This window comes from Nematostella vectensis, chromosome 4 (genome assembly GCF_932526225.1).
Source record: "Nematostella vectensis chromosome 4, jaNemVect1.1, whole genome shotgun sequence".
Lineage (NCBI taxonomy): Eukaryota > Metazoa > Cnidaria > Anthozoa > Actiniaria > Edwardsiidae > Nematostella > Nematostella vectensis.
In genome coordinates this window covers 2,907,554-2,925,726 of record NC_064037.1, presented here as the reverse complement: position 1 = coordinate 2,925,726, position 18,173 = coordinate 2,907,554, and the positions used below count along the sequence as shown (strand labels likewise).

General features: G+C 43.0%; 3 protein-coding genes and 1 long non-coding RNA gene across 4 annotated transcripts; 2 read left to right on the top strand and 2 right to left on the bottom strand.

Moving 5' to 3' along the window:
- Window positions 1–3,366: 3,366 nt before the first annotated feature.
- On the bottom strand, window positions 3,367–9,196 carry LOC5511543 (large neutral amino acids transporter small subunit 3). The gene is made up of 9 exons (XM_001631917.3): window positions 8,862–9,196; window positions 7,732–7,778; window positions 7,535–7,611; window positions 7,365–7,457; window positions 6,348–6,681; window positions 5,614–5,951; window positions 4,714–4,787; window positions 4,452–4,575; window positions 3,367–3,933 (listed from the first exon to the last, which is right to left on the bottom strand). Exons 1-9 carry the CDS (start codon window positions 9,194–9,196, stop codon window positions 3,763–3,765), a joined length of 1,593 nt encoding a protein of 530 aa, XP_001631967.1. The 3' UTR covers window positions 3,367–3,762.
- On the top strand, window positions 8,464–9,258 carry LOC125561821. The gene is made up of 2 exons (XR_007307511.1): window positions 8,464–8,692; window positions 8,870–9,258. It is a non-coding gene; the product is annotated as an uncharacterized LOC125561821 (long non-coding RNA).
- A 640-nt stretch (window positions 9,259–9,898) lies between these two features.
- On the top strand, window positions 9,899–11,870 carry LOC5511547 (synaptosomal-associated protein 29). The gene has a single exon (XM_001631872.3). It carries the CDS (start codon window positions 10,091–10,093, stop codon window positions 10,802–10,804), a length of 714 nt encoding a protein of 237 aa, XP_001631922.3. The 5' UTR covers window positions 9,899–10,090; the 3' UTR covers window positions 10,805–11,870.
- A 163-nt stretch (window positions 11,871–12,033) lies between these two features.
- Window positions 12,034–17,378, bottom strand: LOC116617838 (SH2B adapter protein 1). Its single transcript, XM_032380882.2, has 8 exons — window positions 16,592–17,378; window positions 15,639–15,740; window positions 14,940–15,052; window positions 14,501–14,637; window positions 14,025–14,117; window positions 13,442–13,582; window positions 13,054–13,256; window positions 12,034–12,649 (listed from the first exon to the last, which is right to left on the bottom strand). The coding sequence occupies exons 1-8, from the start codon at window positions 17,228–17,230 to the stop codon at window positions 12,296–12,298; spliced, it is 1,782 nt and encodes a 593-aa protein (XP_032236773.2). The 5' UTR covers window positions 17,231–17,378; the 3' UTR covers window positions 12,034–12,295.
- Window positions 17,379–18,173: the final 795 nt, after the last annotated feature.

Here is an 18,173-nt window from a genome sequence, read left to right as displayed (position 1 = left end):
ACATGCCCCTATAGCCCCTTATAAAGATACACCCTTGCAAGACATGGCCCTATACCCCTTATAAAGATCCACCCTTGCCAGACATGCCCTTATAAAGATCCACCCTTGCCAGACATGCCCCTATAGCCCCTTATAAAGATCCGCCCTTGCCAGACATGCCCCTATAGCTTATAGCCCCTTATAAAGATCCACCCTTACCAGACATGCCCCTATACCCCCTTATAAAGATACACCCTTGCGCCAGACATGTCCCTATATCCCTTATAAAGATCTACCCTTGCCAGACTTGCCCCTATACCCCCTTATAAAGATCCACCCTTGCCAGAGATGCCCCTATAGCCCCTTATAAAGATCCACCCTTGCCAGACATGCCCCTATAGCCCCTTATAAAGATCCACCCTTGCCAGAGATGCCCCTATACCCCCTTATATAAAGATCCACCCTTGCCAGACATGCCCCTATATCCCTTATAAAGATCCCCCCTTGCCAGACATGCCCCTATACCCCCTTATAAAGATCCACCCTTGCCAGACATGCCCCTATAGCCCCTTATAAAGATCCACCCTTGCCAGACATGCCCCTATAGCCCCTTATAAAGATCCACCCTTGCCAGACATGGCCCTATACCCCTAATAAAGATCAGCCCTTTCCAGACATGCCCCCTATACCCCCTTATAAAGATCCACCCTTGCCAGACATGCCCCTATACCCCTTATAAAGATCCACCCTTGCCAGACATGCCCCTATACCCCCTTATAAAGATCCACCCTTACCAGACATGCCCCTATACCCCCTTATAAAGATACACCCTTGCGCCAGACATGTCCCTATATCCCTTATAAAGATCTACTCTTGCCAGACTTGCCCCTATACCCCCTTATAAAGATCCACCCTTCCCAGACATGCCCCTATACCCCCTTATAAAGATCCACCCTTGCCAGACATGCCCCTATACCCCCTTATAAAGATCCACCCTTGCCAGACATGCCCCTATAGCCCCTTATAAAGATCCACCCTTGCCAGACATGCCCCTATACCCCCTTATAAAGATCCACCCTTGCCAGACATGCCCCTATACCCCCTTATAAAGATCCACCCTTGCCAGACATGCCCCTATACCCCTTATAAAGATCCACCCTTGCCAGATATGCCCCTATAGCCCCTTATAAAGATCCACCCTTGCCAGATATGCCCCTATACCCCCTTATAAAGATCCACCCTTGCCAGACATGCCCCTATACCCCCTTATAAAGATCCACCCTTACCAGACATGGGCCTATACCCCTTATAAAGATCCACCCTTGCCAGATATGCCCCTATGCCCCCTTATAAAGATACACCCTTGCCAGACATGCCCCTATACCCCCTTATAAAGATCCACCCTTGCCAGACATGTTCCTATACCCCCTTATAAAGATCCACCCTTGCCAGACATGCCCCTATACCCCCTTATAAAGATCCACCCTTACCAGACATGGGCCTATACCCCTTATAAAGATCCACCCTTGCCAGATATGCCCCTATAGCCCCTTATATAAAGATCCACCCTTGCCAGACTTGCCCCTATACCCCTTATAAAGATCCACCCTTGCCAGAGATGGGCCTATAGCCCCTTATAAAGATCCACCCTTGCCAGACATGCCCTTATAAAGATCCACCCTTGCCAGACATGCCCTTATAAAGATCCACCCTTGCCAGACATGCCCCTATACCCCTTATAAAGATCCGCCCTTGCCAGACATGCCCTTATAAAGATCCACCCTTGCCAGACATGCCCCTATACCCCTTATAAAGATCCACCCTTGCCAGACATGGCCCTATACCCCCTTATAAAGATCCACCCTTGCCAGACATGCCCCTATACCCCCTTATAAAGATCCACCCTTGCCAGACATGCCCCTATACCCCCTTATAAAGATCCACCCTTGCCAGACATGGCCCTATACCCCTTATAAAGATCCACCCTTGCCAGACATGCCCCTATATCCCTTATAAAGATCCACCCTTGCCAGACATGCCCCTATACCCCTAATAAAGATCCACCCTTGCCAGACATGCCCCTATACCCCTAATAAAGATCCACCCTTGCCAGACATGCCCCCTATACCCCCTTATAAAGATCCACCCTTGCGCCAGACATGCCCCTATATCCCTTATAAAGATCCACCCTTGCCAGGCATGCCCCTATAGCCCCTTATATAAAGATCCACCCTTGCGCCAGACATGCCCCTATACCCCTTATAAAGATCCGCCCTTGCCAGACATGCCCTTATAAAGATCCACCCTTGCCAGACATGCCCCTATACCCCTTATAAAGATCCACCCTTGCCAGACATGGCCCTATACCCCCTTATAAAGATCCACCCTTGCCAGACATGCCCCTATACCCCCTTATATAAAGATACACCCTTGCGCCAGACATGTCCCTATATCCCTTATAAAGATCCACCCTTGCCAGACATGCCCCTATAGCCCCTTATATAAAGATCCACACTTTCCAGACATGCCCCTATAGCCCTTATAAAGATCCACCCTTTCCAGACATGCCCCTAAATCCCCTTATAAAGATCCACCCTTGCCAGACATGCCCCTATAGCCCCTTATATAAAGATCCACCCTTGCCAGACATGCCCCTATAGCCCCTTATATAAAGATCCACCCTTGCCAGACATGCCCCTATAGCCCCTTATATAAAGATCCACCCTTTCCAGACATGCCCCTAAATCCCCTTATAAAGATTGCCAATCATACTGGGAATACTGACACATACGGGGAACACTTGCATTATGCTAAGCTGATAATCACAGGGTATGGAGTTCCACTGGAATGCGGAAACGGTGCTAAAATAACATTGTGTGGCGCGATAGGCGAATGACAAATACCAAGCTCAAAGTACCTGGAGTGGGGCTAGTTTGTATGTTGCATCTAGAGTTTTAGATCGCAAGGGGTGTTGGGAAATATTTCCCTTCATAGGATGATGACTACCAGTTTCACCTCAGCCCCCCCCCCCAAAAAAAAATCGTTTCCTTTGCAAAATTGTCTGTTTTGCGAAAGTGTCCCTCGGCAGAAAAAAACAATCGTGAACGACTCGTTCAGGGAAGACCACCGGTTAAGTAACACGCCCCCCTCACACACACATGGTCAACGCACATGACCAAGCATCGGCAAAAACATGACGATACTTCAGAGAAAATACGAGTGCTCTCTAATTAGCCGACCGGGCGCTGAATTTTTTTCTCTAGTCCACGGACCCCTTCCCCTCCCCTTTAGCGCCGCTACGCAGGCTATCTCTAAAAGGCGAACAAGGACGTGGTCTTCCAGACAACGGTCAAGAGCAGTACTAGGGAAAGGAAACATAATTCGGACTTAAAGAGAACAATGTTTCATTTTCAAATAATTATTCCAACAGTAGTCGCTTTAATTTATTTTTTAGCTGTTTGCTAGAGAAGTATTAATTTATCGGAATTATCTGCATGCTCAAGCCAAGTACGAGCTCGCGTCCACGTGCCGACTTGCCGCTGGTCTGCTGTATGTCTAGTAGCGTTTAATCTCATCCAACTATTCGTATATTTTGCTCTACTTACACTGTAGAACACTTTTTGGGACTGGGATACGCAACCCCTTACATACAATGTGCCATATGCACATTTGCAAAATGAAATTTGCTCGTGTAGACGAGCGCCCTTAACCCTTTTTCTTGCACTTCGCTGTGCACTGTTCATCAGGCCGCACGGTGGCTAGAGAATCTTTGCTAAGCTTGCACTACACAACTGTCAATCTTTCATAAACAATGCTCTCCACAACGATGGTGGTCTGACACATGTCATGCGGTGACGTCACAGCTTGCCGGTCCAGTTTCCTCGAGTAGCGCCACAAGAACACAGGTAGCCCAACGCTGAGTGGTAAGGAGAGGACGAGAAACATGGTGTTCAACTAAAAACCAAGAAGAAATTAGCATTCATTGATTTTATATTCCGAAAACTCTTGTTGAGTCAGAAAGTGCGAACAAAAAAATGTTTAACACTTAATTAACCCTAGCGTTTCATATGACACAACGTCATACAGCCAACACAACGTCATACAGCTAGGATAATTGCAGACCAAAGAGAGAGGAGGGGGGGGGGGCACTATACGGAGATGTTCCGCGAGATAGGGCAGTTTTTTTTACCTTATCTGTCCTAAGGTATTTGTCCTAGTGTATCCCAAACGGGGTTCATTTTTCAACCTTCTGTGTCCTGGGCGACGAACAGTCCCGATTTTATTATATTGCTTTTACATGAAATGACTTCTGAGTTTCGGTGGTAGTTGGGTTTCTCTAAACAGCGTCAGGCTTACAGACCCTCAGCGTTACCCCTAACCAAACAGGGGCTGAGGAACTCCCCCGCCCCCCTTTTCCTGCCCTCATAGCCTTCCAAAACCTCCCCAAGCCTTCCTCAGAGCGCGAAGCTTACCCAGATGATGTCGCCATCAAAGACCGTTTCCAAGCTAACAAATGTCGGGTACTGTAGAGCTTGTATGGCAGCGGTAATAATGGCACTTATTCCCATCAGCTTTCCATAATCTTCCAGTGGAAACCTAAATTAGATACAAAGATATAATTTTGCTTTACGACCACCCTTCCCGTTTGAATTGTGTCACTCCAACACTGCTGTCACAGATGGACTTCTAAGGATGCCCGGTTCGCAGACCGTATTACTGAGCTTCGATACTTACGCGACAAGAAATAGATTAGACACTCCACCATTGTAAAAACATCTCAGGGCGGAGATTAGGGTGAACGTGAGAAGCTGGGGAGAGACAAGGGAAAAATCACATACATGTATGGTCGCAGGGGGACTGGGCTATCTGGAGGTCAATATGAGCGAAAGCCGCAAATCAGGTAAAGGAAAAATACAATGTATAGAATATTTGCCCACTTTGAACAATATGTCATTTATGATGAATTTTCCGAAATCATATGTACATACAAGAACAATTTATTACAAGATCACTGCACGATCAAAGAATAGTAAACAAAAAAAAAACAAAAAAGGGGCGGTAGAACAGGCCTAGAAGTGGCGAGTGCAAGACAAAGTTTAGATACATGACTAGGGTCAGGGGATGTGTTTTGGCGACTACTTACTCGGCCAATCGTTTGGGGGCCTAGGGGTTTTCTTGATTAGTGAGATAAATATATGACTAAGCGATTACGTTTTTCGTAACGAGTTTTCGCCGCGAGTATCAAATTGACGAGAATCACACTTCCCACCATGTTTACTGGAGATTTCGGAAAGAGAAAACTTGAGCCAAACAAAGGAAATATCCGTTGGAAATATGTTTGACATGCCTAGGTTCAGTCTGACACTAGTCTGGCCTAGTTTCAGTCTGACAACTTGGGATTCACAGCCACGCCCCGTGTCCCACTGGGGGACACGGGCTCTCTTGGTCGTTATTAGTGCCAAAAGCTAAACCTTATGTTTTTAATATTTGCTCCAAGTAATGAGTTAATGAAAGGAATTCCACCGATAAACCAGACAGTCCAGTACAACACACACTTCGATTGCCCGATTTCCCCTAGTTTATAAGCCCCATATTTTATAAAGTCGGCAACTGATTGGCGGGGAGCTGTCCAACCTGCAGGTTCACGCTTGGGATTAGGGCTAGTACGTTGATGGCGACCAACACAACACCACTCCCACCAAACGCGGCCATGCAGCCACGGACCTCACGGGCGCAACACACGGTTTGGGTACTAGTCACGTGACTGTGGATCTTCATCACGCCTGCCTCGGTCTCAAGTAAGCCCTCCTCGGCAATCTTGGTGGTTACTTTGTCGCCCTGGCGTTTGCACGCGTTGGCGAGGGACTTGAAGGAAAGCGTTCCTCGTCCAGCGGCTATCAGTGCGCCAAGCATCGGGCACATAGCTAAACTACACATCTGAATGATTCCGTAATAGTTGGCGTAGGACCGCACTGAAGAGCAGAGACATGCATGATACACAAGCAGATCCTAGAATGGCTTCTCGTGTGACCGTAACATGGCGATGGAGGCCATGATTGACAGATAAATTGCAATAAATTGTCCAAAACCTAAAACATTTTTATTAAAAGCTGTCCTTTTTTCCGTTATAAGCAGAAAACAAAGGCAATAAAAACATATCAGTTATCATCAATTCTGTTTATCTCTGCTTATATTATATGAATGGGCATTGGCTCGCCATGCTTAGGATTTCATGTTTTACTGATTAATCTCATGCAACATTTTTACAGGTTTATAAAATATTTTGAGTGTTAGTAGCTTGTTATAGCTCATCGTCTACATCCCAATGTGCGCATTATCAAATATTCATCGTGGAATTAGGTATTCACCTGTTTCGGTAGTGGTGCCTGGCTGTGCTTCCATAAACTTTTGGAAAGACGCCAGAAAGAACCATAGCCTCCATCGACACAGCCCGAGAAATAAACAAGTCCACACAAACACACCACCAGTCACGTGACCATACAGCTCCTTCACGCAACGACGCATGTGCCCTAGGAGATCACCGCTGGCTGCTTCGCTCATTTTGTCAGGTTTGGTGGTGGAGTTGGAAGTGTTGTTTTGAATGTTGGGAAATACGACGACGCTACTCAGGAAAAGAGCCGTGCATGCACCTACGAACCCGTAGCACAGTGTCTGGTACGCTACGCCATGCTCGTACAGCATCTGAGAGAAGCAAAGTTGAAGAGTTAAGAGCGTTTCCCCCTTTCCCTATGCAGGACCCCTCCAGTTTGTACTTTCCATTTCGAGCTCTTCTCTTACACTGTATCCCTTATTTTGTCATTGAGAACCCAACCTCTTTCCACCCTACACCCTTTGTTCCCTGTAAGGCAAGGACCTGATCTTTCCTTCTGTTTGTGCCCCCCTCTGCCTTTGTAGATTCCGTTCACCTCCGTTCCTTCCTCTTTCCAAGCTGGTCCACCTTACTTATCCTCCCTACCCCCTCTCCCTCTCTTCCCCTCCCCATACAGGGTCTCTCCCCTCCGTACCCCCTCCCCCTCTTTTCCCCTCCCCCTATAGGACCTCTCCCCTCCGTACCCCCTCCCCCTCTCTTCCCCTCCCCCTATAGGACCTCTCCCCTCCGTACCCCCTCCCCCTCTCTTCCCCTCCCCCTATAGGACTTCTCCCCTCCGTAAACCCCCCCCTATAGGACCTCTCCCCTCCGTACCCCCCTCCCCCTCTCTTCCCCTCCCCCTATAGGACCTCTCCCCTCCGTACCCCGTCCCCCTCTCTTCCCCTCCCCCAATAGGACTTCTCCCCTCCGTACCCCCCCCCCCCCCCCCCCCTTATAGGACCTCTCCCCTCCGTGCCCCTCGCCTCTTACACTATTACTTTCGAAAAGCACCCACCTTAACAAGAAGGAATGTAAGGGCCGAAGACTGCATGGCGCAATTATACGCACTGTTCACCACCGACTGCCATTTGCCAAAAGCGGTTACGCCCTAAAAAAATTAAGCAATCAAATAAACAGAAAAACACCGGCAATATGGCACATATGCAAGAATAACAAATTTCTTACTCGCGTGATGGATGCGTATATTCCAGCATAAGCAACCCCCATCACCAAAAGAGTTGCGAACAGCATCATGGGAGTTCCTGTAAGAAGGTCATGCACATGTAAGCAAACAAGGTTATTCCACAGCCCACCCACTTGTACAAGGGGGGACTCTTTGTGTCCGCAGCCTACCCCTATGAGCAGCTATCGTATAGACTTACTTTGTGTTGTGAGGGCTAGAAATCCCCCGGACATGGCGAACAGGACACTAGAAAATTATAAAGTTACATAAAGTTAGGTGCGTCGCAGAAGAAGAGGGCAAAGAAAGGGGAAACAGCCTTGAAGTACGATTTCAACCGCCCCTAAGCCTTCGATAACTCGAACTTCGAAAAAAACACAAAAACAAATTTTCTGTTGGTTTGTTTCATGAAAACCTTCGATAACTCGAGCATACCCCGTTAGGGACGGACGATTAGAAAAGTGAAGGGGGGGGGAGGTTTCAGTCGTGCAGGTTTTTTTTGTCTACACGACGTTTACCCCCTTTTTTTAATCGTTGTATGCATTTTTCTGTCTGGTTTATGGGCTGCATGCTTTTTTTTCCAGGCTTTTCATCGTGTATGATTTTTTTCCTTACCCCCCCTTTCACTTTTCTATTGTTCCGTCCCTTAGTAAAGACGTCTTTGTGTCCCTAAGTCGAGTGTTAATTCTAGACTAAAGTAAACAAAAATTATTTTTAGTTAAAAACTGGAACCTCCTAGGAAAAGGCGAAACGAATTTAAGACATCCTCACTAATACATACTCGTCGATTTTTTCTTTTATTTTCAACCTGCCTAGTACAGCATGTAAAGATATAATGCTCTTTATAGCATTCTTTGGTAACATTATTTAATTGTTGACACTTTTATCGCTTCCGGCGAAGTAATTGGTTTCAGTTTCCGTCGATAGCTCCATCAGGGCTTTACATTAGCAACAAGCCCCCTGTGTTAACATTCTTTGCGGTCACCCTCCTACAGTCTCCTTACGACGCTCAACAAGCGTAATCTGCACACACCGTGGCCTTGAATTGTTTTCGTCACGAGAACGATTGAACTTTGCTACTGAGCCTTCAGATTCTCAAAACAAGAACAGACCCCAGTACTGCGGCAAAGGTGTCTATCATTATGCATGAAATGAATTGGCAGGTACTATTGACTGATTTTTTTTTCTGTATCTTGGCAATATTATAATTGGCAAGAGCGTCCGTTATAATTTGTCTTTGCGCAGTGAAAGTCAAACCTAGCGAGATTTAAAAAAAATATTTTTATTGAAATTTAGAAATAAAACATCTGTAGCAATCATCTTTAATTTTACCTTGAAAGTATCTTGACCATTTTGGCGCCAACCCTGTCGATAGCCCAGCCCATGACGAACATCATGATGGCGTTAACAAAGCAGGCGATGGTAAGCGCGAGATTGAGGCGATCATCTTGCGCCCCGCAGCCACGGAGCTCATCATTATCAGAGGGAACCAATCGAGTGACATTCTCAGGACACAGATGGAAGAAAACCCTCTCCCCCTTGAGAACAAACACCAAGGAGGACCATCCCAGCAGAGGCGAGGCGAACAGGGACATTTCCACCACCGACACCACGAATAGCACCCAGAGGCGGAAAGATGAAAGTTGAGTGTTACCTGTGTTGGTCATTGCTATGTTGGTTGTAAGACCGCCTGAGTAACTCTTATCTGATTAAACGTACTTCCTTGAAAGGCCCTAGTTCTATGTTGTTTTAAAACTGTTTTAAACCTTTTACCCATTCCGTTGCATGTATTGACCGTTCCGTGCTGTGACTATAGAATAATGATTTTGTCGGGAAAAATAATTTTATATGGCTTGGTCAGCGCATGCGCGAGTGTTTTTTAATGACAAGTTGAAGCGCCAATGAAAGTCACATGATATGAGGCGATATGTTTGTAAATACCTGCTTGAATAAAAACAGCCCAAAAAACAGGTTTGAATTGGAACTCGTGACGAGGTGTTTCTTTGTGCCGTACAATGGCAGCGTGGTCAGCACGCCGTGTTCACGTGCCTATCGTGAGGCATGACGGGATATTGTTTACTGCATTCGCACTCGTGACTCTCGCCTGACTGGTCACATCGACACATTGAAATATCCACATAGGGGAGTCAGTGGAATTAATTTCAAAACAGTGCCCGCTTACAAAATTATTTCATATTTTATAACCTGTGTATGAGCTTTTACGCATCGTTTAAATTTCACTTTGCCATTCTGTTGCTCTATTTACGTAATGATTAGTCTAATTACTTGTTCACAGTTGTTTGGCTAGTGACTTGTTACCCTGGGTACCAGAGGCTCCGAGCTTCGCGGCGACAACGATTTGAGCGAAGCGCCGCGAAGCCCGGAGCCTCTGGTACCCAGGGTAGTGACTTGTAAGTGTGAAGGAGCTCTCTTCTACGCTTTGCCTGCCTTCGTGTCTGCCTGTGTTTGTTACTGAGTGTAGACCTGGGTCGAGTAACGCAATGCCCAAATATAGACCTGACTTAAAATAGAATTTAGTGTCATTAGAAAAAAATACCAAGATGGCGGCGTACAGAGGGAAAGAGAAAGTTGACCGTTCAAATCCTTTTTCGGACGAGATGGAGGACGACTTCGAACATGTAAATCTTAACAGTATTCAACAACAAATACGAATTGCACAGGAGCGAAGTTTGGATAGCACCAAAAGATCTTTAGCTTTAATCGATGATTCACACGATGTGGCGATAAAAACTGCTGAAGAATTGCAATACCAAGGGGAGCAACTCGATCGAACGGAGAAAAATCTGGATCACATTCATAACGATATGGCAGTTGCCAATAGAAATATAAAATCTATGAAAAGCATTTGGGGAACTATGACGAATTATTTCAAAAAAGCACCCAAGCAAACGGTTACAGAAAACGAAAATAAAAGCAGTCATGTTTCGCATATGCTGGGAAAAGAATCTTGCGAGTTCAGTACGAGTGACGCGGAGAGAGAAACTTACGGATACGGCAACAAACCTGCTCGGCCCCACGATACATCTAGCCTACAGAGGAGCGGATTAACCACAAGTAAGGATCCATACGAAAGACAACTGGACGCTAACTTGGACCTCATGGCACGGGGTTTGTCCCGGCTGAAGGAAGATGCGCTGTGTTTGGGAGGTGAAATAGAAAGACAGAATACACAACTCGACAGGATCACGGATAAAGCCGAAAGAGCTGATTTCAAAATCGACAAAGCTCGTAAAGACATCAAGAAAATGTTATAGATTCTTTGTATTATTATTATTGCCATAAGAAAAGATATTATTGTTGAAACCCTCGATAACACAAACCCCCAAGTGTCAAACAATTCGAGTTAACGAGAATTTAAAGTTCCCCAAGTAAACATTACCAAAAATAAGTCTCAGGGAATTTGTAGTCAGTTCGAATAAGGGGTAGTTCAAGTTATTTGAGTTCTACTGCAGGCTTTCTAGGAATCTTCAAATACTATGCTTTTTCCATAGGATTGCCCCCCCCCTCAGCCAATCCTGGGTATCGCCTGTACTGTACCTTCAATTTATAATCATGTTTAAGTGAAAACAATCTCGCAAAAAAGAACAATGAAGAAATGCCCAGATTCAGAGAACAGATGTGAATTTTTATTGATTCTTGTTTTTTTTTAGAGCTTTATGCACGATGCTCTTTGCTGCTCAAAAAGGTTTTGAGCTGGCATAGAGCAGTATGATATCACAACAATGCACTTTCTAAAATCTATTACAATTTTGGGACAGTAAAAAAAATATTGCTAGTTTTGATGTGTGATGTAATGCTACAATGCAATGAAGCCCAAGCAAACTGCAATAGGGATTTCCATGCAAAAATAAAAATCTTGTTACTTTGGAGGAATAAGCACATGCTTGTTGGTATGTCCTGCTTGATTCACCCTGCTAGACTGTTTTTGGAGTTTTTGCATTTCTGTGTTGCGTGAAAAAAAGTGGGAGAAGAAAAGATCCTCCTCACCTTTTCACATACCACAGGAATCCTGAAACTTCGTAAACAGTAATTTCTGAATTAACCCACTAGAGATCAGGCTATGCTTCACTCAATGATTGACATCTCCTTCTAGAGAGCTCAAGTAGGGACTTCGATTTCAAAGCCTTTCTCTGAACTGACCAAAATAAACCATATTTGGGGGGTGGGGGTACACACACTCCCCTGTTGTTCATTCACCTGTATATCATTGATAAATAGAAATAAAATCAAGACCTGAAGGGTTATATGGACAATAACGAGGAGAGATTTGTGAATTATCTCTACCTATATAAAACCAACAATAAAGCTTTCCATCCCAAATGTCAAACCAAGTGTTACCAAACCTAGTATAATATGGCCTGTAGCACACAATTTGTTAAAAAAACAAAAATTCAATTTGAAAAGTAAATCTGCATCAAGTCGGATGCCCTGAGACATGAACCCTTCCCAAACTTCCCCTCTCACAACTGCAAATACAAGCAACTCACTAGACACAAATATATTATGGAAAACAAAACAAAAATATTACACTTTGTACATTATTTTGACTAATAAATTCATGACAAGTGTCATTCAATAATAGAAATAGCATTATATAAATTGTATCATTTTTCTTTATGTACAAAAGTCAATTAAAAACTACCAACTTATCTGTAGAAACTCTTTTTTTTAGGTTTTGGATTTCCTAGTTCTTAGGGTGAAAAAATATACAATTGAACAATTTCATTATAAAAATACTTTAAAAATCATACAAAAGCGTACTGATTTTCTACCGCTCTGGATGGCTGTTGATTTATAGAATCTATTGTCACCCTGACAGATCCACCCTGTATTGCTGCAGGACGGGTGATACGACTAACTTGGACACTATGCGCACGACGAAGGCCCTCGCCTTGATTGGTTCTGTGGTGATTGGGCAGAGTCTGTGTTGAGTTGAGGCCATTGCTGACTACAAAGTTTGTGAGCATCACATCTGAAGGCCCTCCACTTTCAAGAGGTATAGGATTTGCTCTGAAATGTTCTAACATCTCAAAAATACTGGGGAACCAAAGGTGCTGTACACGGCACTGGCCTTCATTGTTGAGTGACAAACGCAGATGCTGTGAATAGAAAGAATAAATGAGAACAACAATTGAAACATTTTGAGCTAACAATATGTCCCAGGTGCCTATTCTATTTTTTGTATCTTGGCCCATTACAAGACTGTTGGACTCACTTAAATTCCACCTACCTACATTTAAGCAAGATTTAATTAAATAAGTGGTACTTACAAAACATACATACAACTAGAAATGTCATGGTACAAACAAATTCCATGTGGTTAATGGCTAGTGAGATTTTTCATCTTTCTCAATAGTAATGTTGATCTTGTAGATATAGGCTTCTAAATCCACTAAAACAAGCACAAAATATTCATGGCACTGAAATAGAACCTGGTCAATATGCCTACAGGGAAACATGTTATTATGAAGTTTAGCATCTGTTATACCAAAACGTTTCCCACCTTTGCTCTCCCTTGGTAGTTGAATGTCAGTACGTATTCCCCCCTGCGAGTCTCACTCTGTCTGATTAGAAAGATCCCATGCCACTGTTGGCTCCCTTGAGACACAAGTTGTGAAGCCTCAATCCTGGATAGGGTGCCATGGAACCAGGGATAGTGAGCTAGAGGGTGGTCACTTCCAGATGCTGTCACCCACACAGGACTCTCTGGATGGGAAGGACATAAAATGTTTTCAAATAACTGTAGACTCTGGTTTGATTCACTGGAAGATTTGATCTGCTTGATTAGAGAATTACAAATACTATGATCCTGTTTTCCATTTTCAAGCATAGTATTCTAGAAAAGAAATGGAAGATCACTGAAGGGGTCAAAGCTGAAGACAAAGCTTTACCTTCTTCTTGCCCCTCACTGCTTGTGGTTGCTCTATGTGTTGTTGAGGGTGAAGACATGCCACGGGTTACAGGCGGCGCATCTGTACTTGTTGGTGATCTTGGTGGAAGCTCAGGTGGTGGCCCCCTGGCTATTGGGTCAACTAAGACAGCACATGTCATCCATTATTATTGTGGGTCAACTAATAAGACACACACATACTGTACAACAAAAGACGAGCTTTGAGAACTCAAGATATATCACTAAAAAGAAATGCCTTTAGGAATAACACTAGCTACTGTATAATCTTTTTATTACACCAGACAATCCATGTGACAAAAACACCTAACTTGGGTTACGAAGACAATGTCCAAACACAATCTTAGAGGGAGCTAATCTCTGAAAATCAAATTAAGGGTAGAAGCAACAACCCTATCAGTGATCTTGTCAACAAACAATAATTTCAAGGGATGTCCAAACTCAAGCTGAAAACAAAAACGCTTATGACCATAGTGCAATTACAATCAATAGTCCTTGAAGTCAGACAGTTCTCAACTGAGCCTATTCAATCCAATCATCACTTAAAAGATATATCTGATACATACGAGCAGCTGGTCTATTATGATGCTTGATAGATCCAGATCCTGAGCCAGACCCTGAGCTAGACAGGCCATTTCTTCTTGGTGGACTACTGCTACCTACAAAATGAACCAATTATTTAAATGGCATAGCAAATAAAAAAAAATACTTTAGAATAGGGAAACTGTACAACAAACCAAATATTATAACTTCACTGTTCCAAGGAACATGCATGGTATCATTCCAATCGATTTAGAGAAAAGGAGAAAAAAAAAGCCCACACTCTCTATTGCCTCCATAGATAAATCCTTTACATGCATCTTGACAATCTACAGTAAAAAATGACATGTCGTATCAGCTATGATTCTCTATCTAGGCAGCCAATTTCGATTAACTTAATTGTGAATCCAGTGTTACTATTGTCATAACTCTGATCTTACGAGGACCATTTTAATGATTTTGAACAATCAAAAATAATGTTAAAAACATTCAAATGTCGAACCTGAGTTTGAACCATCAAAGCGTACACGTAATGACTGACTTGTTCTTTTAGGTGACCCAAGAGTAAGGGGTACATGGGTGTCCTCTCTATGCATAGGTGCAAAAGAAGGACTGGAGCTTGGACTGCTGCTGATGGAGCTAGTGACAAAAAGCGGAAAAAAATGATTAAAAATTAGGGTTTCAATCCTAGGGTTATTCAATAAAGTTGTGAAATAATAGTCGAGAAAAACTAATGCCACTTTGTCATGGCCCAGGAGAACTTTATAAATAACCATTAACAATTAAAGTTTGATTCATGCTAAACTTGATTGAAAGTATATCAAATCGTGGGTTGAATTTGCTGATGGCAGTGGATGCTTTGTGTGGCTCATTATTGTGTAAGAGTGTAAAACCGTCCTTGCTAGGCCTTTTTTAATGTTCTAATTGAAGCTGATGCTTGCCTTTGTTGTGGGTTGGTCTGGTCTTGCTCCATGCATTGGTAAATCTCACTCAGCCAGCTATGCATCTCTTCTTCACTATTAGCAGCCATCATGTATTCTTTTTTGTTAACAGCCTAAAAATATCAATAAAATTAATTCAGTTACAGTGGATATTAGCATCAGTAATAAGGGGGAGGAAATAAATAGCAAGCAAAAATGAATAAAAAAAATCACATTTTAAACAATTATAACATCCCCACTTTTTAATATCAACTATAAAAATCAGAATTATAACAATACTACAATTTGTATCTATATCCAAAAAATGTAATTCAAATTTCCAAAAAAGTAGTAGGTTGTTATTGTGTTCCAAGTATGATATCTACAATGTGTGCTTTGCGCGAATTTCTTTTGAGTTATCTTAAAGATGGAATCCCAGTTTCAAATAACTTTTGATGAATAAAACTCAATTATTTTATGAGTGCAGAGTCGAAAACCTTTTTTATTTGGTTAAAACCTCACCTTTTTGTATGACACCCTACTAGTTTCAAAACTCACGCTTTTTTCACTCTTGATAAAACCCCTCTCATAAAACCTAATTATCACTAATTACCATAAGTAAACACTTTGGCAAAAAAAGTTATTTGAACTGGGATTTGATCTCTAAATAAAGGGTCAATCTTGCTTGCATGTGATCATTTAAACAAAAGTATGGCCTACCTTGATAACAAAAACATTGTCTCCCATTGGCATTTCCAGATCTGTGGCTGGCCGTGCTTCATGGATCAGAAAACAAAATATCCCTGTCTTGGGCTTAACAGACTGAAATATACAACAAATAATAAACATGATGTTTGGAAATGAAAGTTTTGCAAAGGGGAGATTGCAGGACTGTTTTCGTTTAGGTATCTCTTTCCTAGATCACATTGTATTTGACATAAGTTGAATTTTATTTGAGCAGACAATTTTATTTACTGTATCTATCCATTCAAAGAGGGTTACATGGGTGGAGAGGGAGGTCTAACCCTATCCCATCCCCTCCCCCCCCCCCACACACCTTTCTACAACCTAGGAAAGTACAAAAAAAATTACAAAATTCTTAACACCTGTGAAATGGCTGGTAGGTGAATGTGTGAGAACAGGGGTGATCAAGGGTATTAAGTGCCAAGATGTGGCATCTAATCTTCAAGGCTAATAGTTTAAGTTATAGAACATGCTTTTAGTGTAGGAGAAACGTTGGTCAGTAGTTACTGTAATCAGACCTTTGTACAATACAGAACAACAAACTGTCGTTCAACCAATTCTGGATCTCTGTCTAGTGATATTACTCGTACATATCTCTATAAAAACCTTATCAAAATCTTTCGGAATCGTATTTAGATTACATTACAGTACGGAATATTAAAGCGTCTATTCTGAGACTGAAATATAAACAGAATACCATTTTCATGACATCAATTTTAAACTGACAATTATAGAATGTTAGTCTCTTGATCTTTTGATATAAGTGTGCTTTCACTTTCTCACGAAAGTTATCCGGCATTTGCTGTCTGCAGGAAGTTCAAGAGATAAACTTGAGATATGGAGTCACGACAGCACAACTAGCTTAATACTAGAACAGGTATACAATGGATAGTTCCGGTCCTTTTTAGAGAAAATGAAATGTGACGTACCTTAGGCGGAGTGTAAAACTCCAACATGAAGCCCCCTGGTGCTTTCAGAAGGACAACTCGACATTTTTGCCAGAAAAAATCTTCGGTATCTACACTACGATCGAGATTCATCAGAAAGTTCATGACGCTTTCTTTCTTGATAGATGTAAAAAGTTTGGGTTCGGCTGTTATCGGCTGTTCCTCGCTTATATCTCCAAATGATGGCTTTCTCTGCTCAGGGGTTCTTGGCCCGATCGACTCCTCGTTAAGAGACCGTTTGAATAAATCTTTTACATCTTTTAATCTTTTCATAAAACTGGACTCGTGGGTTTTCTTGTCGGCCTGTTTGCAGGAGTGCGTGAGATGAATGCTTGATCCCCAGTCATCAGGCCCGAACACATCAGTTGGAGACTCAGGATCGCCGAAATCAACCAAAACATCTTGGTGTAAATCCTTATCAAATGCCTCCAGGAAATATTCTACAAAGCGCTTAGAGAACGTCGATGAGGCCCCTGAGACGTCGTACACTGGGTTATCTGTGACAAATCGAAGGAATTCATGAGCAAAGTTTTGCGCTGCTTTCTCGGCACGATCCCTACAAAATTCTTCCCATCTTCCGCTTGGGAAAGTTGATCCAATTTCGCCATTGTAGCAAGCCATAAGCCTCAAAGCCCTCCTCTCATTTTCTGTTCAGATAGGACCACTTTCTGGCTGCCATCAGAGTTCGAATATGCAGAAATATAAATAAAGCGGCCACAATTTTCTTGAAATGCTTCTCTAGACAGAAACAAATCCTCAGTACATATCAGCGGAGGGCAATCATATTAGATGCGCATTGATGTGTTGCGCATGTACAAATCGCTTGCTCGAGCGGGACTTCCGGTTTCTCCCGGTTTTATCGTATCAGATCTGCGTCCTGGCCTAAGATAGATTGGGTTGGGTTTTTTATCTTTGTTCCCGATAGTTACGTGGTTAAGATATTATTTCCGGGGCTCCAATCTATTGCACTATTGTTTTATAGTAGACAGAAATAGTGGGTTTAGTCGTTCCCTTTCCGCACGAACAGTCTCTATCCTGAACAGGGTTCCGATTTTGTTTTTACTTGAATTCAAGTATGATGTCGTGAAGCAATTTTGTAACGGGAAAGTTGGCTTATAGAGGATGGTATTTTGTGAAGGGGATAATTGGCTCACAAAATGTTTTAGAAGGGGATAATTGACTCTGGAGGCCGGGGTGGATAGTTGACTAATAGGGGGTGGGGGTGGAAGTATTTTGCTAAGGGATAGTTGACTCAGGAGGTATCTTGTTAAGGTATAGTTGACTCAGGGAGGGTGGGGGTAGAGTTGTTTTGTTAAGGTATAGTTGACTCATAGGGGGTGGAGGTATCTTGTTAATGTATAGTTGACTTATCGAGGGTGGGGGTAGAGGTATTTTGTTAAGGGAAAGTTGACTCATAGGGGGTGGGGGTGGAGGTATTGTGTCAAAGGATAGGTGACTAAGCGCAAGCGCAGCGCACGTAATTTTCCGATTCTCACTAGAACGCAAGCGCAAGAGAACGCAACTGCTTGATTTTCTTGCGCTTCCGTTTGCGCCCTAGTGAGAA